Source organism: Macrotis lagotis, chromosome 5 (genome assembly GCF_037893015.1).
Source record: "Macrotis lagotis isolate mMagLag1 chromosome 5, bilby.v1.9.chrom.fasta, whole genome shotgun sequence".
NCBI lineage: Eukaryota > Metazoa > Chordata > Mammalia > Peramelemorphia > Peramelidae > Macrotis > Macrotis lagotis.
The window spans coordinates 236821167-236843761 of record NC_133662.1 but is presented as its reverse complement, the minus strand read 5'-3'; the positions used below and the strand labels follow the sequence as shown (position 1 = coordinate 236843761).

Below are 22595 nucleotides of genomic sequence, written 5' to 3'. Positions count from 1 at the left end.
AGTTGATTAAACTTCCTTTTCATTTTCTTTTTCCCTTTTTTTATTTGCTGTCCTTTCTATTTTCTATTTCTTGTCCTTTCCCCATCCTCTTTTCCTTCCTTCCTTCCTTCCTTCCTTCCTCCTTTCTCAATTTTTCTGTTTATCCCTGCCTCCCTCTCTTCCCCTTCTTTGTTTCTTCCTATCTCTCCTCTTTCATCTTCTCTTTCCTTTTCTCTATCTTCTTCACCTTCTCTTCCTCTTTCCATTCTTTTTCTCCCTTTTTTCTCTCTCTCTCCCTCTCTTCTCTGTCTCTGTCTCCTGTCTCTCTCTCTCTCCTTTCCCCTCTCTGTTCCTCCCTTTCTCTCCCTTTCCTCTTTTTTCCCTTTTTCTCTGTTGCTCTCCCTCTCTCTTTCTCTGTGTTTCTCTCTCTTCTCCTGCCCCCATTTGCTCCTTTTCCCCTTCTCTCTCCCTAGTGGCGGGTCTGCTCTGCCACCCTCATGTTTATGTGGCATTTCCACCATTCTCTCTTTTCCTTATGTTGCAGCAATGGCAGCTCTTGACCAGAGGTGACTGGACTTAGCTGACTTGCTCGCTTCTCGCCGGGCCTAACATTGACTTCAGCTTCTCAAGTCCCCATTCTGTTTCAGGAAAGAGAAGTTCGCTTTTGGGGTATGACCTCTGCTGTAGCAGGAAGGACTAGAAAAAGACAAACTGTGGTCCGTGGTTTTCTTGTCTGAAGCATTGCTTTAGAAGCAAACTGGGCAAGACAAAAGTCAAGACGGCTGGAATGGCAGGCAGAATCCAACTCATGAGCATCACCTTGGTGATGTCATTGGTCTTTTTCAAGAAGGATGAACAGCAGCAGCAATGGTTGGAAATTGGGCCTCCCTCCCTCCCAACAGGTCTTCTTGGGTCTCTTCCTATCATTCTTCCCCTTGGTCTCTATGAAACCCCATAGTGACTGAGCAGAAGACTTCTTCCCTTCAACAATCAAATGGTGAAGACTCTAAGGACAATAAGAACATAGGGAATGCCAGCATCCTGGCAGGATGCCTAGGAAGCAAGAAACCAACTGAGAACTGTACCCCTCCATCCCTTGCAAGAACTCTTTGATAGCTGAGCCTTCTGTAACCATGTGTGTTCTGCCCAGAAGCTTGTTTGGTGGTTTCCTGTCCTGCTTGGAGACCCTCAGCAACCTTGAGCGTACATTATCCCAGGCAGAAGAGGATCTCACCAGTTGGGCATTATCTTCTTCCTCTTTTTCTCCTCCTCATCCTCCTTCTGAAAGCACATTTATTAAGCAAATATTTGCACATAGCTGGGCTATGGAGGAGGATATTATGCAGCATAAGTGAGTGATTGAATTATGAAATAAATTGGATTATAGAATAAGGTGGATACCATGCAGAGAAATTTGGAGAGCACAGCTCACTTGGTTCTTTGAAGACACAGAGGAACAGAGGTGCTAAGGGACCTGACTACTTGGTTGCAGAGAATCTGGACCCTGAATCCATAAAAAAAAAAAAAAAAGAGTAGATATAATCAACTCTTATATTCTTACATTCTTCCAGTGCTAAGTGAATGGTGAATGGTGATTATCTAGGGGATGTTGATGCTGATGATATCACAGTAATTCTAACATCTGTTGGAAGTATAACAAATAGAAGTATAACTAGGGAGGGGAGACTTAAACTTTTCCCTAGGGCATCAACTTTTAGAGGGTTCCAGTTTGAAGTTCTTCAGGAGGCAAAAAAAAAACTTTAGCACCTTGTTAGTGAGATCAATCAGTTAAAAGGGGATGCCACAAGATGAGATTTTTCCCTATCAGCACCCAAATATACCAGGTGGGAATCTTTCCTTCTCCTTTATAGTGATTCCTCACTATAGGAGAGTAGGCGCGCTTACACCGATCATCCTAAGACTTCCACTCTGGGTTTCTGTTTCTCCCAATATGTATACATAGGGTGGTGTATTTGCCCCCACAACACTATGTATCCCAGGGTCTTTTCCTTCCTCTTTCCTATAACTGAATTTATCTTAAATAGGTGGATTTAGATCGAATTTTCTGCTGCTTCCCCAAAATGTAAAATTGTTCACTTTGGGCTTTGGCTGAGGTCATAGACCAAAATGAACAAGCTGCCTCTAGGTGTGATGAAAGGTTGACTGCACTTTACTCTTTGAGATCCAGAGATTCTGGGAGGCTAAATCGTGTTCTCCACAGCAGTGAGTGCTGCCCTCACCAAGATTCCTTGCTTAGTGACCTTCCCATTGTAGGAAGTGAAGGAATAGCCACACCACCTAGCCGCCCCAAGTTTTGGGTATTTTGCCCAGCTATATCAATCCCTCGGGGAATATTCTCCCTCCTGATCTTCCCTTCCAGCTTCCCCAGTTTCCTTCCTGCAAATCTCAACTAAAGTTCCCCTTTCCTTCAGAAACGTTTATTTATTCCCATTAATTCTAGTCCCTTCTCTTTGTTGATTATTTTCAATATATCTTTTGTACATAGTTATTATTTGCATATTGTCTTCCCCTTGAGACTGAGTTTCTTGAGACCAGGGTTTATCTTTTATTTTGATTGACTGGGACAGGGCAGGGAAGTTGTCTCAAATAAATCAGAGAATTTTTAAAACTGAAAGGGATCTTAGTGATTCTTTCATACAAACCCTTAATTTAATAGAGGCAAAAATAATAGCAATTTATTTTTCTCTTTCATTAAGCTTTTCAAAGGACTTTTCTAACAATAACTTTTGGAAGAACGTAACACAATCATCCTCTCCATTTTACTTTTGGAAAAACAAGTTCAGAGAGATGGATACCTAATAGATATCAGAGCCAGCTTCTTCTGATTTACAAAGCCAGGGGACTTTCCAGTATTCTGTAGAGCCTGCTTAGTTAGGTTAGAAGTAGTAAAGGTGGGAGTCTGGCAGATTTTTCTATTTCCTGGAGTCATTGGCCATAGTCCACAGCAGCTCCTGGATCTTTCTAAGTATAGCTAGAGCTGAGAAGCACAAAAATGGATAATCATTTTCCCAGAGTCATACAATCAGTGGATTACAGATCAGATTACAGAGATCAGAATCCATCCTCTTAAATAGACCAAAGATTTTTTCCACTACATCTGAAGTTCGTGTGTGTGTGTGTGTGTGTGTGTGTGTGTGTGTGTGTGTGTTATGTATCCCTTTGGCAATCTGGAGTATGTATATACCTGTTCTCAGAATCATTTTATTAAAAAATGCACAAAATATATAGGATTACAAAGGAAACTACATTCAAATACAGATTATCTATCTGTCTATCATCTATCTATCTATCTATCTATCTATCTATCTATCTATCTATCTATCTATCTACCATTTAATCTCCCTCCCTCCCTACTATCTAAAGAACTCCTGGGCTACAACACATTGCATCATTCCTGTTAGGAACCTTTAAAACTGAATTCCAAAGAAGTCATATGATGATCAATTTGGGACTATAGAAGTCAACTTGTCCAATCTTATTTTAACATAAGGAAACTAAGGTCCAGAAAGATTAAATGTTTTATCCCAGGAACTTTGCTAGGTAATAAAGGGCAGAATTGTGATTTGACCTGTAACTACAACAAACATCTCTCCAGTTAAAATCATTGTATTTATATTCTGAAGAAATTAAGGTATGATCTCAGAAAGATCCTTCTTGATTACTACAAGAGAATAATTTAGGAGAGTTGTCAAGGAAGGAAATGAGTAGCTGTGAGTGATGATTATTTTATAATATTGACCCCCAAATTGCATTTCAACATGTTGTGTTATAGATACCTGTAACTGTTACTTCAAATTGTCTTGGGGAGACATGGAGAGAACTATCTCTTTCAAAATTAGAAATGTTTGGATTTAGACTAAATTAATTTTTTTAGGTTTTTGCAAGGCAGTGGGTGGGGTTAAGTGACTTGCCCAAGGCCACACAGTAAATTAATTTTTAAAAAATTTCTGACAGATTTGTACCTAAAAGGCAGAATACAATATTAATATCTTTTTCTTGGATATCCCTCAGGCTGCTCTTTCTATTTCATTTCTGCTTCTATCTAGGCTCTTGGAAAGCAGCTTAATGTTGTTTTTAAATCCCATTGTTGCCCCTTACTAGTGAGATTAGCCCTTTGGGGCAGAACAGGGATGTGAACCCTCTTCCTCCCGATATTAGGTCTAACACTCTATTCCCATTTTCCCTAGGCCTTTGTTCTTGACCTTCTACTACTTTTTTTAAAAGGAAAAAAGTCTAGAAAGGGTTTTAAGTTGCATAGATACTATTCTAAACATCATGAAATACAAGATATGCTTAAACTCTCTTCTGCTTTGAAGCTAGGCCATCTATGTCTTCCTCTTTGGGTTCTACCTGAGGGGGTGGAGTATCTCTTTTCTCTACTGCCATTAGCTTGAACTCCCATTGGCTATGTTCTTTCCATTGTTAGGCAGCAGGGAGTAGCATAAAATTTCATTCAATTACTTAACATTGATTGGCTTTTACAAAAGGATATTTATTTATTTTTCTTTAAAAAAATTTTTTTTAGAAAAATATTTATTTTAAAGGCATAACCAGAACCCTTCAACATTTGCTTCAACACCTCAGGTGTATACTCTCCCTTTCATCGCCCCAGTCTCTGGTTGAGGAGTAGGTTCATAACCATGTTCAGTTCCTACTTCATTCCATTAAGTTCTTGTCTAGAGGTGTCATAACTGCCAAATAATTCCTTATCTCTGACTGCTGGTCTGTGTCCATAAGGTCACTTCTTTTTTTGTTGTTAGGTTTGTTTTGGCAAGGCAATAGGGCTAAGTGGCTTGCCCAAGGCCACACAGCTAGGTCATTATTAAGTGTCTGAGGCTGGATTTGAACTCAGGTCCTCCTGACTCCAGGGCCGGTGCTCTATCCACTGTGCCACCTAGCTGCCCCCAGAAGGTCACTTCTTGTTCCATTAAAACTTTACTGATTCTTGAACCCATATATTGGACTTCCCGCCAGATCTTTCAAGCTCACAAGGTCAGAGTCTCCAGTCTCCTTTACCTGGTTCTTGGCTTTCATTATGGAAGAAGATTAAAATGACAAATTACAGTGTGTCTGCCTGCAACTGATCAGACCCATTGGAGCCTGGAATGCTCTACCACAGGTTGGGCACAAATAGTCCATGAGAACATGTATCTCATGTTTCCTTTGAACTGCATCTATTCTGCCTTCCTCATATTGTGCAGCACCCTCACTAATGAGGGCACACCACACTGGACAGTCTTGTGCCAATGTTTCCCATGCTGCCAAATCAATTCTAAGGTTCTTAAGAGAAGCCTTTGGGTGTTCTGATATCACTTCTTCTGACTCATCTGTAAGCACTTGCCCTGTTTGAGTTCTCCATAAAATAGTCTTTTTGGCAATTATACTTTTGGCATTCCATCAACATGACCAGGCAAGTTATTTACACTCTCCATAGTAATGTTTGAATGCTTGACAGTTTAGCTGGAGAAAGGATCTCTGGGACCACGTGATCTTCAGAATCTTCCTAAGACAATTTGAATTCAGTTCCTGGCGTGGCACTGGTAGACTCCAGGTTTCATAGGCAAATAGCAATAAGGTCAGCACAACAGCTCTGTAGACCTTCAGTCTGATAGTCAGTCTAATATCTCTTCTCTCCCACACTTTCTTTTGGAGCCTCCAAAATACTGAGTTAGCTCTGACAATATATGTGTCAACCTCATTATCACTGTGTACCTCCTTGGAAAGTACACTGCCAAGGTAAGTGAATTTGTCCACAATGTTCAAAACTTTTTCATATGGTTCCACATATGGATGGTGTGGTGCTTGCTGATAGAGCACCTGTGTTTTCTTTGTATTAATTGCTAGTTAGATAAACTAAAAGTTAGCACAGGAAACAGAGAATAGATCAATACTTCTTTTTTTAAATTTTGCAAGGCAATGGGGTCAAGTGACTTGCCCAAGGTCACACAGTTAAGTAAGTATTAAATGTCTGAGGTCAGATTTAAAATCAAGTCATTGACTCCAAGGCCAGTGCTCTTTCCGCCAGGATACCTAGCTGCCCCTGATCCATAATTTGTTGCATCTCAGCTTCAGAGACTGCATTGAGGCACAATCATTAGAAAACAGATCATGCACCAACACTCCCTCCACTTTGGTTTTGACTTGTAGCCTTTTCAAGTTGAAGAATTTACTGGCAATGTGGTAGCTGACCTTGCGGTCATGTTCATCCTCAGTGACAGTATTTGATAACATGGCTGAAAGCATCATGCTAAAAAGCATGGGAGCAAGGACACCCTCTTGTTTCACTCCACTGATGAACAGAAAATCTCTCTCTTTTTTAGTTTTGTTTTTGTAAGGTAGTGGGGTTAAGTGACTTGCCCAAGGTCACACAGCTACATAATTATTAAGTATCTGAGGTCAGATTTGAACTCAGGTCCTCTTGACTCCAAGGCTAGTACTCTATCACTGTGCCACCTAGCTTCCCCATGTTGGAAAATCTCAATGGCATGGTCCACTATCCAGAACCCAGGCATGCATGCCATCATGAAATCGATGTACAATAGTGATGAACTTCTCCAAGCAACCAGATTTTGATATAATTTTTCATAAGCCCTCATGACTGACAGTATCAAAGACCTTGGTCAGATCTACAAATGTTGTATATAACCTCCATTCTGTTCCTACCATTTTTTTCTGGAGTTGTCAGGCAACAAACACCATATCAACTCTTCCTCGACCTTTTCTGAAGTCACACTGGCTCTCAGGTAGCTGACCATCTTCCAGCCTATTGAGAAGGACTCTGGCAAGAATCTTTCCAGCAATGACTAAGAGAGAAACACTCCTATGATTATCAGAGGACAATCTATTTCCTTTACCTTTATTGAGAAGGACAATAGAAGCATCCCTGAATTCCTAGGGTAATAACCACTCCATGGCTTTATTTTTTTATTTTTTTATTTTATTTTATTTTAGGTATTTGCAAGGCAAATGGGGTTAAATGGCTTGCCCAAGGCCACACAGCTAGGTAATTAAGTGTCTGAGACTGGATTTGAACACAGGTACTCCTGACTCCAAGGCTGGTGCTTTATCCACTACGTCACCTAGCCGCCCCTCCATGGCTTTATAACTTGGAAAATTTCAGTCAGTTTTTATATGAGCAATGGGCCCCCCCCACCTTGTAGATCTCAGCTGGAATAGAATCAACAATAGGTGCTTTGCCACATGAAAGAAACCTAATGGCATTCAAAACCTCTTCTTCATTGGAACTTCAGCTAGGGACTGATTGACTACAACTTGAGGTAAACGGTCAATGGCTTCTGCATTGATTGATGACAGTCTGTTAAGAACACTATGGAGGTATTCAGCCCATCTCTCTAGGATCATATCCCTATCACTAATCAACGTGACTTCTTCAGCACTGAGTGGTTGAGATGCATCATATATCTTTGACCCATAAAGAACCTTCCAGGCATCATAAAAACTTTTTGAATTGTTATTATGCACATAAAACTGAATTCATCTGCCTTCTTACTGAGCCAAGAGTCCTGCATCTTTCTAATCTTCATTTGTACTTTATTTTTTGATGGAATTGAATGCTGGTTTCTTAGAAATAATTGAACTGTCTGTTAAACTGTGGAGTTTTTGTTTTTCATTTAGTTGCATCTATATTTCCTTATCTTTTTTTTTTAAGTTTTTGTGAGGCAAATGGGGTTTAGTGGCTTGCCCAAGGCCACACAGCTAGGTCATTATTAAGTATCTGAGGCCGGATTGGAACTCAGGTACTCCTGACTCCAGGGCCGGTGCTCTATCCACTGTACCACCTAGCTACCCCTTCACATCATTTTCATCAGAGTAGTCTTGGTGTTTGCAAATGTTATTACCCACCAAATCTTTGAAAGCTGCTCACTCTTTTTCTTTTCTACTATTGCCAACTGTGTGTTGGCTCAATTCTCCCTCCAAGTTAACAACAAACTGTTTCCACTCAGGGAGGCACTCTAATCTCTTGACATCAATTCTTCTAGGAGTCATTTTGCCTGGGGCTGCTAGTTAGCTTAGAGAGGATGAGTCTGTGATCAGTCCAGCACTCTGCACCATACATTGCCTTTGTCATTCTCACATCTTGTCTGTCTCTTCTCCTTACAATCACATAATCGATTAGATGCCAGTGTTTGCTGCAAGGGTGCTTCCAGGAAGTTTTATTGCATTTAGGTAAATGGAAGGCAGTGTTTGTGATGAGAAGGTCATGAGATGCACAAGTCTTCAGGAGGGTGACCATTGCTGTTGTTGTTTTCAACTCCATTCCTCTCAAGGACTCCCTGCCATGTCTCTATCATTAAAGTCAGCCCGAATTAGAAGCTTGCCCTCTTTTGGTAGATTGATGATGAGGATCTCCAGGTCATCATAAAATTTTTCTTTGACTTCATCAGAGTTTGTCATGGTGGGAGCACAGGGACTGATGATAGTCACATGGCATTTTCCTGCAAATGGCGATCTCATTGTCATGAGTTTGTTGATGAGTCTGTTGTTCACTACTTTTGGTAGGCATACAAGCTTGACTTGATTAGTTTGATTGCAACACCTATACCAGCTTCACAGCTATTCCTTTTCTTGTGACCACTCCAGAAAAATGTATCCAACTCCAGCTTCAGTAATGAAGGACAACTTCATTTGCCAGTCTTGTTTCACTCAGGGTTGTTATTTGGATGTAATACCTGTTGAGTTCTCTTGCCACACGAGCTGTCCATCCTTTACCTAAAAGGAAAAAGAACAGATGCAGAAGGCAATGACTGATGTCTTTTTATATGGCCTCATGGCCTTGGAGTGGGGAAGGCCTCATTGCTTGTCCTTTTTGCAGCAGTTGTCTCCCACTGGCTGTTATAACCAAAGGAAATCACTGAGGAAAGCAAAGGAAGAATGATCACAAAAGGTCAACCAAAACTGACTTAGGTAATATGGAGACACTTCAAATTCCATTTGTACAGCCAATTGAAATAAAAAAAGCCTTTCCTAACTATGTAGTTAGCAGTCTGAAATAGTTACAAAATTAAAAGTTAAAAATAAAAAGTTAAAAAAAGCTCTGTATGCTCCACAGTATTTCCCTTATAAAGCATCACAATTCCTTCGAAAGCAGTCTTCCCAGCTTCTCCCCATGGAGAAGTTGTATTAGCTAAATAAGTTAGTGAAGACTATATGGGTACCAGTTCCTGGATACATTAATATTTAAAAATTTTTTTTAAATGTTTCCATAAGAGAAACACAGTTCTTGCTTTTTTTTTGAAGCACACATAAGTTCTTTTTTTCTGTCTAATAAAAACATTTATTTATTATTTTTTTTAGGTTTTGGTTTTTTTTTTGCAAGGCAATGGGGTTAAGTGACTTGCCCAAGGCCACACAGCTAGGTAATTATTAAGTGTCTGAGGCCGCATTTGAACTCAGGTCTTCCTGACTCCAGGGCTGGTGGTCTATCCACTGCGCCACCTAGCTGTCCCAAGAAAATTTATTTTTAACATTCAGTTTTAAAATTTTGAGTCCCAAATTCTCTCTGTCTCTAGTCCCTTACCCACCCATAGAAAATACAAGATGATATCCATTATTAATGTGAAGTCATGCAAAACTTTTCCATATTAGCTAAGTGAAAAAAATAAAAGAAGAAAGGAAAGTGGAAAAAATATGCTTCAATAAATACTTAGAGTTATTTCATCAATTCTCTCTGGAGCTGGATAGAAGTTTTTATCATGAGTCTTTTCAAATTGTTGTGGATCATTGTATGACAATAGGTAACAAAGTTGATCATCATTCCTATATTGCTGTTACTGCATACAATGTTCCCCTGATTCTGCTTATTTCATTTTGCATCACATCATAAAAATATTCCCAGGTTTTTCTGAAGCCATCCCTTCATCATTTCTTATGGTACAATAATATTCCATCACAATCATAAACCATAGCTTGTTCAGCCATTCCCTAATTGATGATGATGTTTGTCCTTCATTCTCAAAGACCATGGCAATCAGGGAAGGTGATGCCATGACAAGCACATGAATTGGATTTGAGTTGGGGAGTGCTGTGCTAAGTCATCAGTCTCACTTTCTCCTCTGGAGCCATATGGGTCCAAGTGACCAGATATGAAACAGAACAATTGGAGATGGCCCTGGATGAGAGGCAATCAGGGTTAAGTGACTTGGCCAAGGTCACACAACTAATAATTAAAAAGAGTCTGAGATTGGAGTCAAACTCCTGTCCTCCTGACTCCTAGGCCAGTGGTCCATCCACTGTACCACCTAACTCTCCTTAATTGATAGGCATCCCCCCAATTTCCAATTCTTTGCCCCCACAAAAAGAACTGTGATAAATATTTTTGTATTTGTAGATTCCCTTTTTTGTGAAAGATTTTATTTTGAATTTTACAATTTTCCCCCAATCTTGCTTCCCTCTCCCCAGCCCCTACAGAAGGCAGTCTGTTAGTCTTTACATTATTTCCATAGTATGCATTGATCTAAGCTGAATGTGATGAGAGAGAAATCATATCTTTAAGGAAGAAACAAAGTATGAGATAAAGCAGAAATACATAATAAGATAACTTTTTTTAAAAAATTAAAGGTAATAGTCTTTGGTCTTTGTTTAAATTCCAGTTCTTTCTCAGGATACAGATGGCATTCTCCATCATAGATACCCCAAAATTGTGCCTGATTGTTGCCCTGTTGGTATGAGTGACTCCATTAATGTTGATTATCACTCCCATGTTGTTGTTAGGGTGTGCAATGTTCTTCTGGTTCTTCTCATCTCGCTCAAGATTCCTTCCTTTTTTGTTTGATCTCTTTGGGATACAGACATAATAATGGTATTGCTGGATCAAAAGATAATGTACAATTTTAAATTGTACACTTTAATTTTAAATAATACCCTTTAGGAATTGGAAATGAAGGCATGCCCATCAATTGGGGAATGCCTGAACAAACTATGGTATATGAATATTATGGAGTACTATTGTTCTATAAAAAAACCAAGAATGATCAAACTCTCTCTCCTTTCATCCTGTCCCTGTTCAGAAGTGTTTTGTATCTGAGTACCCTCTCCCATGAACTTCCCTCTCTTCTATCACCTGCTTCCCCTTTCCCTTCCCCCATCCCCTCTTATCCCACCCCTTTCCTCTCATTTTTCTCTAGGGTAATATAGATTTCCTCACCCTATTAAATGTGTATGTTTTTTTCTCTCTGAGCTATTTCTGATGAGAATGAAGGCTCGTTCATTCTCCTTTGCCTTCCCCCTTTTCACTCCATTGTAAAAGCTTTTTTCTTGACTCTTACGTGAAACATCTTAGCCCCTTCTTCCTCTTCTTCCTCTTCCTCCCAGAATTTTCCTTTATCACCCATTGACTCCATCTTTTTACTATATTATACCATTACATTCAGCTCCTTCCTGTGTCTTGTCTATGTATACTCCTATAAATGACAAAGTTCATATAAGTTATCAGTATCTTCTTCCCATGCAGGAATACAAATAGTTCAACATCATTAAGTCCCTCACAATTAATCCTTCCCATCCACCCCCATATGGTTCACCTGAGACCTGTACTTGGAGATCAAACTTTTTGTTCAGCTCTGATTGTTTCAATAGGAAAGTTTGAAAGTCCCCTGTTTCATTGAAAATTCATCTTTTTTCCTGGAAGAGGATGTTCAGTTTTTCTGGGTAGCTGATTCTTGGTTATAAGCCAAGATCTTTTGCCTTCTGGATTATCATATTCCAAGCCCTATGAGCCCTTAATGTAGACATTGCCAGATTTTGTGTAATCCCAACTAAAGAACCATGGTAGTTGAATTGTTTGTTTCTGGCAGCTTTTAGTATTTTCTTTTTGACTTGGGAGTTTTGGAATTTGGCTATAATATTCCTGGAAATTTTTCTTTGGGATCTCTTTCAGGAAGTGATTGGTGAATTCCCTCAATTTCTATTTTACCCTCTCCTTCTAGGATCTCAGAGCAATTTTGCTGTATTATTTCTTGAAAAATGAGGTCTAGGTGCTTTTCTTGGTTGTGACTTTCAGGTATTCCAATAATTTTAAAATTATCTTTCCTGGACCCTTTTTTGAGATCAGTTGTTTTTCCAATGAGATATTTCACATTTTCTTCTGATTTTTTTTTTGGAGGAGTTTTATTTCTTCCTGATTTCTCACAAAGTCACTAGCTTCCATTATTTCCATTCTGCATTTGAAGGAGTTATTTTCTTCAGAGAATTTTTTTATTTCCTTTTCCAGCTGGCCAATTTGGCTTTTTAAGGCATTCTTCTCCTCATTTGCCTTTTGTGTTGCTTTTTCCATTTGGCCTAAACTGGTTTTTAACATATTATTTTCTTCAGTATTTTTTTGTATTTCTTTCACCAAGCTGTTAAATTGGTTTTCATGATTTCTCTGCATCACTCTCATTCCTCCTCCCAATTTTTCCTCTACTTCCCTTAATTGTTTTTCAAAGTCTTTTTTGAGCTCATCCATAGCCTGAGTCCATTTTCTATTTCTCTTGGAAGTTTTGGATACAGAAGCTTTGATTTTTGTCATCTTCTGAATCTTCCAAGAGACCAAAGTAATTTTTTATGGTCAGATTCTTCTTTTTCTGTTGTTTATTCATTTCCTCAACCTATGACTGATTTAGCGCACTTCCAAGGCTTTGGTGGGTTTTGGGAACAATCCACAGGGAACTTAATTCCTCCAAGGTCTTATGAGAGGCTCTGACTGCTCTCTTGCCTGTGCTCTGGTATATGGATGACCACAGGTCCTCCCCTCTGCCCTGAAGCTGTGAGGGGGGTTCCTGCTTGGCTATGGTGGTATGGGAGCGAAACTGCAACTTGGATCTGGGTGTGGGCAAACAACAGAGTCCTACCCCAGGGAGAACGGAGAGACCTCTGCAGTCTCTCCTGACCCCCTTACCATCTATGGGCTCAGTGTTCTGGAAGTGCTGGATGGCTCTGCTCATTCCTGCTGCAGGTTCTCACTGCAGGGCTGCTCTGAGGCTAGTGCTCCACTCTGGTGGCAGAATTCTCTCACCACCTCTTCCAGCTGTCCCTGGTGATCCCTGGGCCAAGAGGTCTGGAAACCACTCCCTCTGCCATGGACCCAGGCACCCAGCCCTGCTCTGCTGAGCTGCGCCGTGGCTGCAGCTCTTTTCAACCCCCCCCCCCACCCTGGTTCCCCATGAAACAGACTTTTTCCTGCAGAACTTCTAAGTTGTCTTGAACTGAGAAATTGTATCACTCAGTCTTTCTGTGGGTTCTGCCCCTCTAAATTTTGGCTAGAGTCATAATTTGATGGCTTTTGGAGTTTTAGGGGAAATGAGTTTCTAAGAATTCCTACCTTCATGCCCCCATCATGGCTCTGCCTCCCCCCAAAGTGGATGACTGTTAAAAAACTTTCAGAACATGCAATTGGAAAATAAAATAAAATACCAATCATTCAAAACAAATTAATTCCCTTTGGGCATAGCTCCAAATTGTTACAGAGAATGATTGGGCCAGTTTATAACCTTCCCAAGAATGTATTAGTATTTCTATTTTCCTATTTGCCAGTCATCATTTGTCATTTTCCTTTTCTGTTATGTTATCCAATAAGATTGTTGGGAGGTGAAACCTCAGAGTTGCTTTAATTTGCATTTCTCTAATTATTATTTATTTGGAAATTTTTTTCTTGTCACAACTGATAGCTTTGATTTCTCCTGAAAATTGCCTATTCAAATCTTTTGGCCATTTATTGAGGAATTTTTCTTATTTTCTTTTTCTTTTTTTGCAAGGTCACATAGGTAGAATGGTTCTTATTTTCAAGAAATAACATCTTTGTTAAGAAAACCTGCTGGGGTGGCTAGGTGGCATAGTGGATAAAGCACCGGCCTTGGAGTCAGGAATACCTGAGTTCAAATCCAGTCTCAGACGCTTAATAATAACCTAGCTGTGTGGCCTTGGGCAAGCCACTTAACCCCATTTGCCTTGCAAAAACCTAAAAAAAACCCCCTGCTACAATCAGTCCCCCCCCATTTCCAGCTTTTTTTCTAATTTTGGCTGTATTGGTTTTGTTTATGCAACCCCTTTTTAATTTAATGTAATGAAGATTATCCATTTTACCTCCCATGATCTTTTGTTTTGATCATAAGATAGTCCCTGTCCATAGATCAGACAAGTAATTTTTCCAATGATTATCATCGTTTATGTCTAAATCATATGCCCATTTTGATTTTATCTTGGTATGTAGTATAAAACATTGATCTATGAACAGGTTTTGCCTTACTGCTTTCTAGTTTCCCCAGCAGTGAATTCTTTCTTCAAAAACATATATCTTTGGGTTTACCAATCACTAGATTACTATGCTCATTTACTTCTATATAAATATTTATTTCAACCACTCTGTGTCAGCCATTACAATATTGTTTTTCTTTTTTTTTAATTTTTTTAAATTTTTATTTTAAGGCAATGGGGTTAAGTGACTTGCCCAAGGCCACACAGCTAGGCAATTATTAAGCATCTGAGATGGGCTTTCAACTCAGGTCCTCCTGACTCCAGGGCCAGTGCTCTATCCACTGTGCCACCTAGCTGCCATTTACAATATTGTTTTGATGATTACTATTTTGTTGGGGTTTTTTTAATTTTTATTTGTTTAAGGCAACGGGATTAAGTGGCTTGCCCAAGGTCACACAGTTTAGGCAATTATGAACTGAGGTTGATTTGAACTCAGGTCCTCCTGATTCTATCTACTGTGCCACCTAGCTGCCCCACTATTTTGTAATAAAGTTTGAAATCTGGTACTGTTAAGCCATCTAACCACATTTTTCCCATTGATTCTCTTGCTATGTTTTACCTTTTGTTTTTTCTGAAGGATTTTGTTATTTTTTTCTAGCTCTAAAGTAATTGCCTGGTAGTTTGATCAACATGATATTGAGGAAACTAATTTAGGTAGAATTGTCATTTTTATTATTTTGGTTCAGTCTACCTATTGGTAATTAATATTTCTTCAAGTTGGTTAGATTTGTCTTTATTTGTGTGAAAAGTTTTTTTTTATAATTATGTCCATATAGTTCTGGGATGTGTTTTGGCAGGTAGACTTACAAGTATTTATACTGTGAGAAATTATTTTAATGCTGCACCATTTGATTATTAATAATTATTTTTAGGGGCAGCTAGGTGGCGCCGTGGATAGAGCACTGACTCTGGAGTCAGGAGGACCTGAGTTGAAAGCCCGTCTCAGACGCTTAATAATTGCCTAGCTGTGTGGCCTTGGGTAAGCCACTTAAACCCATTGCCTTGCAAAAACTTAAAAACAAAAACCAAAAACCAAAACAATTATCTTTAATATTTCTTTATCTGTAAAAAGACTTGTTTTGAGTGAAGCACCTCTCTGGCTAAAGAATGTTAGAAGTATTCCAACTCTTCTTAGGATATCTAGATTGGTTCCACTCAACTGGGAACCTCATTTCTGTTTGCAACATAAACAGGATCCAGTTTTGGTTTGGTCCTTCTTTTACCCCTTCATTAGAGTTTAGAGTGACTGAGATCATGAAGGAGAAACCAAACTAGCAAGAATCTGATTACTGAAGGGGCTCATACCTCACAATCAGGTCACATTCTCAGTTGACCTCCTGGCCCTCCTTTACAACAGATGAAGTGATCGGGAGATGCTAAGGTCTTCTATCCCATCCCCTCATTAAATGTTCACTAATCAGGGCTGAGTTTCACTTCTCAGGGAAATTCCCTGTCAGAAGGAACATATCTGAATGAAGGTGTTTCAGTGTTTTCTTGTCATTGATGACCAAGAGAATCACTGATCATTAATTTAATGATTGGCTGGCCTATTTAATAAATTAATTTTTATTACCCAGATCTTTTTAATGATTGCATTTACTATCTTCCCATAAAGGGTTATAAATAGTTTAATCTTACCAAGTTCCTTATTATTTCTCAATCATGTTTATCTTTCTAATACTTCTCTTGAGTCTTATGTTTGAATGTCAGATTTTCTACTTAGCTCTACTCATTTTATCAGGAGTGCTTGAAAGTAGGTTATTCTTGGTTGTAATCTTAGCTCCTTTGTCTTTTAGAATATCATATTGCAATTCCTCACTCCTTTATTTTACTAGCTTTTAAATCTTGTGCAATCCTGACTATAGTTTCATAATATTTGGATTTCTTCTGGCTCCCTTTCGGATTTTCTCTTTGACTTTGGAGCTCTGGAATTTGGTTATAATATTCCTGAGAATTTTTATTTTGGAATTTATTTTAGGGAGTGATCAATAGATTCTTGCAATTCTTTTTTTTTTTTTGCATTCTGCTACTAAAATATCAGACCAGTTTTCCTTTATAAATTCTCAAAATATGATGCCTGGGCTCTTTTTCTTAATTATTGCTTTTAAGTAGTCCATAATTCTTAAGTTATCTCTCTTCAATCTATTTTCTAGGGCCCTTGTTTTCCATTGAGATAGTTCATATTTTCTTTTATTTTTCATTCTTATGATTTCTTTTGTGTGTGTGTGTCTTGATGTTACATGGAATCATCGACTTCTACTTATTCTAATTTTTTTTTAGGTCTTTGCAAGGCAATGGGGTTAAGTGGCTTGCCCAAGGCCACCACAGCTGGGTAATTATTAAATGTCTGAGGTCGGATTTGAACTCAGGTCCTCCTGACTCTGGTGCCAGTGCTCTGTCCACTGCACCACCTAGCCACCCCCAGGTAAGTAATTTTTAAGTGTCTGAGACCAGATTTGAACTCTTGTCCTTCAGACTCTGGGGTGGTCTATCCACTGTGCCACCTAGCTGCTCCTAGAAAATGTTTTCTAAAGAAATGATTCATTCATTTTTTAAATTAACGTACTTCCCCCTTTTAGTTTTATATTTTATCTTTATTTTATGTTCTTTCCTCCCTTCCTGTTCCTCCCTTTCCCCACCGAGGATGCTAGAAAAATAAAACTCATTACAAATATATATAATCTTACAAAATAAGTTTCCACATTAGCTTTGTTTTCTTCCTCCCCACTTCTCCCCCCCCCAAGAAAGGAAGAAGAAAAAAGAGAGAAGAAAATGTTTCAATCTGCACTCTGAGTTCAACAGCTTTTATCTTACCTAGCCTTAATCTCTCTCTCTCATTCTCTCTGTCTTTCTGTCTCTCTGTCTCTCTCTCTCTCTGTCTCTGTCTCTGTCTCTCCCCCTTTCTGTCTCTCCCTCTCCCTCTCCCCCTCTTCCCCCCCTTTCATTTGGCAAAAGTTCCCATTCTGTCTCTTGATTTCACTCCTGGCAAAGACAGCCAGGATGTGGAAGGTAGGGCCAGGACCTGGGCATGTGAGACAGTGGTGTATGGTAGCCTTGGTCCACTGCTTTCTGGCCAGTCATCCTCTTTTCCCCTTCTCACGCCATCTTTTGAGAAGGTGATGGCCTGGGGCAAAAAGTGGCATCAACACTGACTCGACTTACCCATGAGGCTATGGCAGTTGTAGTAGCTTGGGTCTAGGGGTAAAGCTTCAGCTGTTAAACTTTCCTCACTATTTAATGTAGTTCCCAGGAGGTTCTGAGTTCTTTGGGAGCCCAAGTATTTTTAGGTTTTAGAGTCTCTGGGCTTACTCTCCTGACTCTCACCCTCAATGAGGGTCAAAAGCCCAGAACTTGACAACTTCTTCTTTCAAAGGAGGACACAGCTGGGTATGGGAGTTTGTCTCTTCTCTGATGTCACTCACAAGTCCCCAGCAAATAAATTCCTTAATAGCAACCCACCAGCACACATTTCTTGAATATCATCTAGCCAGTGACAAGTGCTCCCACAACAATTCACCTACTGATGAATAAATGAATGACAAAGTACCTACTATATGGAAAGCACTGTGATAATTGCTAGGTATATCAATAGAAAAATGGAGATAGGCCCTTATCAGTGAATTTCACATTCTATTGGGAGAGACAACAGATGTTCCATTGGAAATTTCATCTTCCAGTCAAATAGAAATATCTCCTGCTCGTTTGGGTGCAGTGGTAAAACAGAAGACAATGCATCTTGTTGTCATTTTTATTGATAAAATCGTATATCAGTTTCTGATGTTGAACTGTATGGCAAGGCTTTGGGGCTTTGATGGTGAAAATTTTCTTTCTGAGTTTTTGTAGTTTTGGATACAGCACCTGCAGAAGTTGCCAGGCTGCATCTGGTGAACTGAAAGCAGGAAGGATGGTTTGGGGCCACCACTGGCAGGTGATTAGTGAGTAGTGTTGGTGGTAATAAAGAAAGTAAATCATCTCTCCATTGTAATTCTTCACCTCAGTGATGGATGTTGGGGCCAGACTAGAAGTAGGGCTAGTATTTTGGGGGTCTTTGATATTCCTGGAAACCTTGGGATCAGGATCCTGGGCTCTTCTCATTGTCTTATGCAGAGAAGAGATGGTCAAGGTGGTAGTAGCGGTATGACTCATCTGGTCCATGCAGTTCTCCTGTTTCCATCTCAGGGTGTCTTGTTGCTTTGATAAGGATAATTTGTCATCACTGTGGGCAATAGGTGGTCAATAGGAAGAGATTCCCCTGGATAATGAATGGTCTGGAAACAGGACCAGTGACATAGGGGGCACTGGAATTCTTGACTGTTGGACTTAGTTGTTTATTATGGCAGCTAGATGGCTCAAGCCTATTGTCACACTACTCTGATTGTGTGGAATCTCTGCTCTCAGAAATTAAGTAGAGCCAGGTTAGTATTTAGGTGGGAGACTACTTTGAAATAATGGCTTTTTAATAAATTTTTTTGGGAGGCAGCTAGATGGTTATGGAATCAGGAAGAGCAGAGTTCAAAGACAGCCACACACTCTTACCAGCTGTGTGACCCTGGATAAGTTACCTAACTTCTATTTGCCTTAATCTAATGGAGAAGGAAATGATAAACCATGCCAGTATCATTGTCAAGAAAATTCTATGGACGTATTGGTGTGCAATGGTCTATGGGGTCAAGAAAAGTTAAACATCACTGGATGATTGACAATAACAGAAGACTTAAAGGATAGAACAGCAAAGTCTAGAAGACCTAAGTTCAAATTCTGCCTCAGACATTTGCTAATGGCATGACTCTGGGCAAGTCATTTAATCTCTGTCTGCCTCAGTTTCCTTAATTTAAAATGAAGATAATAATGGGACCCTCCTCTCAGAGTTGTTGTGAGGATCAAATGAGATACTGCTTGATATATGCTACTTGGGGGCATTGAGGTGGTAGTGATAGAACACTGACCCTAAAGTCAGGAGGTTCTGAGTTCAAATTCAGCCTCAGATACTTGACACTTACTAGCTGTATGAACCTGGGCAAATCACTTAACCCCAACTGCCACAACAAATAAACCTGGGCAAATCACTTAACCCCAACTGCCACAACAACAAAAAAAAACCCCAACAAATCATGCTAACTAGAATTGGTGGTGGTGAGAAAGTTAGGCTCATTCTCCACAGGACTAGTACCCCTCAATAATGGTTGTGGAGACCAGGTTAAAACCTGTGTAGGAAGAAGAACAAATTTTCTGCTTCTACAGCAAATCCAAGTTCAATTCTCTAGAGGAAGATAGCCTTGGTTAATTATTAATGATACATGGTTAATGAGTCCCTTCCTTTCATCCCTGATAATTATCAATATAGTTTTCCCTGTCCGGGATGACCTGGAGTTTAATTCTTCTTCTCTCTCTTTGGCTTAAAGTTTGGCTTCTGACATCATCATTCAAGTGAAAATGCTCTCTCCAAAGTCACCAGGGATCTCTTATTTGCCAACTCTAATGACCTTTTCTCAATCCTCATCTTTTTTTTTTTTGCCTTCTCTGAAGTCTTTGATACTATTGATTACCTTCTTTATACTCTCTTCTCTCCAGGTTTTCATGATACTACTCTTTTTGGTTTCTCTGTCTGACACTCCCAGTTTCTTTTTTTTGCCAGTCTTCATTTATGTTATGACCCTAGGTGTCCTCCAAGGCTCTGTCTTGAGTCCTCTTTTCTTCTTTCCCTAGATCAGGGGCACCTGGATAAGGCCCTCGAAGACATTTGGTCTGGTGCTGCCACAGTAATTGAAGGTAGGACTTGAAATTCAATAAATGTAGGAGCTGTTTAGGGGTGAATTAATTGAATGTTTGACCAAATATAGAAGGCTAATTTTTAAGCTGATAATTTTGTATGGCCCAAGAACAATGTTACAAAGATTGAAATGACCCTTGGCAGAAAAAAGGTTCCCCTCCTGATCTAGATAATTTCATTTGATAATGTCATCAACTCCCATGGATTCAGTTATCCTCTCCGTGCCAATGATTCTTATTTCTATTTATCCCTGTTTGACCTCATTTTCATTGACCCTGGAAAGCAAGAGAAAAAGGAAATGAAAAGGCAACATCTGTTGTCTGGGTACCAGGACAAGGGTGAATAGAAAAGGACAGGAAAAATAATACATAAAAATTTGCTTAGTATACTTCAAAGTATTATGTGACTATTAGCTATTATTATAGCTAATAATAGGAGGAGGAAAGAGTTAAGGGGTACACTAGGTGGCTTAGTGAATAGAGCACTGGTCCTGGAGTTAGGAGGTCCTGAGTTCATATCCTGCCTCAGACACTTACTGGCTAGGTGATCCTGGGTAAATCACTTAACCCTATTGCCTCCCCATCTAGTAAAGAGTAGATGATAATTGTGCAGAAGAAAGAGAAAATGGGGGATGAGGAAGAATAAGAACAAGAAAGAGAGGAGAGAAAAGAGAATGAAATAAGAGTGAAGGGAGAATTAGTAGCTGAAGATCCTGGATTCAAATTCCACCTATAATATAGGTCATATAGCCAAACCCTATCTGGGCCTGTTTCCTCAGTCAAACAAAAGGAAGCATGGGTTCTTAATCAGGGATACCTGAGCTTATTTTTTTTTTGAGCAACTGTTCTTTTTTAATTTTAAAAATTCTATTTTTTATTTTATTTTTCCTCAGCTACATACAAAAACAAATTTCAACATTCACTTTTAAAAACTTGAGTTCTGGGTTCTCTCCCTTTTCCCCACCTCAATCCTCCTCATTGTGAAGGCAAGTTATTTGATATAGGTTAAAAAATGTGTAGTCATGAAAAACATTACCACAATGTGAGAGTAAACATAACTCCCTCAAAAAAGAAATTACAAGAAAAATAAAGTAAAAAAAATATGCTTTGCTAATTTGCTAAAGAATTGGAAATTGAGGAGATACCCATCAATTGGGGAATGACTGAATAAGTTATGTAACTTGAATGTTTTGGAGGACTAATGTTCTATAAGAAATCATGAATAGTTGGACTTTAGAGGAACATGGGAGGAATTCCATGAGTGAAGGGAACAGAACCAAGGGAACTTTGTTTGCATTAATGATAACATTGTGAGTTGATATACTGTGATGGATGCAGCTCCTTTCAGTAGTTCAGAGATATAAGACACACCTAGGACACCTGTTATGAACTACGACATCCACATCCGGAGGAAAACAAAACAAAACAATATAATCAAAAAACCCACAGAATCTGAATGAAGACTATATTCATTTTTAAAAACCTTCTTTTATATTTTTCTTTCCTATCCCATGGGTTTCTTTCTTTTCCCTTAGTTCTAATTCCTCCTACACAAAATATCTAATATGTAAGCATGTTAAACACAAATATACATCTTTTTATCAGATTCTTCACAGCTTAGGGGAGGGAGTTGGGAAGGGAGGGTGGTAGAAAAATGTGCAGTGCAACAATCGGGCACAATTTTGGGGTATCTCACAATGGAAAATACCATCTGTATCCAGAGAAAGAATTGTGGAGTTTGAACAAAGGCCAAGGACTATTACCTTTAATTTAGGGGGAAAAAAACCCTGATATCTTATTGTCTGATCGTGCTATCTCTTATACTTGATTTTTCTTCTTTAAGGATATGATTTCTCTCTCATCACATTTAATTTGGATCAATGTACACCATGAAAACAAAGCTGGCAAGCTGCTTTCTGTTGGGGGTGAGGGGAAGGAGTAAGATCGAGGGGGAAATTGTAAAACTCAAAATAAATAAAATCTTAAAAAAAGTTGTGGAGTTTGAAGAAAGACCAAAGACTATTACCTTTAACTTAGGAAAAAACCCCCATTATCTTATTATGTAGTCTTGCTATGTCTTATACTTTATGTTTCTTCCTTAAGGATATGATTTCTCTCTCCTCACATCCAATTTAGATCAATGCATACCAATGTGAAGACTAACAGAATGCCTTCTGTGGGGGTGGGGGATGGGGAGAGGGAAGCAAGATTAGGGGGGAAATTATAAAATTCAAAATAAATGAAATCTTAAAAAAATAAATATCAAAGATATTTACAAAAAAAAATGTGTAATGGGGCCCTGGAGTCGGGAGGGCCTGAGTTAATAATTACCCAGCTGTGTGACCCCGGCATGTCACTTTCCAGTTGTTTCTGAAAGCATCCTGCTGGTCACCTCTTATAGCATAATAATATTCTATCCCAATCATAGCCACAACTTGTTCAGCCATTTTCCAAAGGATGGATATCCTCTCAATTCTCAATTCTTTTCTACCACAAAAAGGACATATAGGTCCTTTTAACAATGTTGTGTATAGATTATACCTTCTAAATACTACTACATTAGCCTTATGTGGTGT

General features: G+C 39.1%; 1 protein-coding gene and 1 long non-coding RNA gene across 3 annotated transcripts in view; both read left to right on the top strand.

Annotated features, from left to right (window-relative positions):
* Window positions 1–9072, top strand: part of ADAP2 (ArfGAP with dual PH domains 2) — a 40496-nt gene extending 31424 nt beyond the window's left edge. Inside the window, exon 11 of one of the 2 annotated variants that reach the window (XM_074188972.1) lies at window positions 627–9072. In XM_074188972.1, the coding sequence (XP_074045073.1) occupies window positions 627–679 (53 nt within the window). In that variant the 3' untranslated portion in view covers window positions 680–9072. Of the gene's footprint in view, window positions 1–523 lie in introns of both variants that reach the window. The other variant, XM_074188973.1, reaches the window with a different exon arrangement.
* Window positions 9073–16536: 7464 nt separating this feature from the next.
* On the top strand, window positions 16537–22011 carry LOC141488688 (uncharacterized). Its single transcript, XR_012468757.1, has 3 exons — window positions 16537–16675; window positions 19957–20019; window positions 21863–22011. It is a non-coding gene; the product is annotated as an uncharacterized LOC141488688 (long non-coding RNA).
* Window positions 22012–22595: the final 584 nt, after the last annotated feature.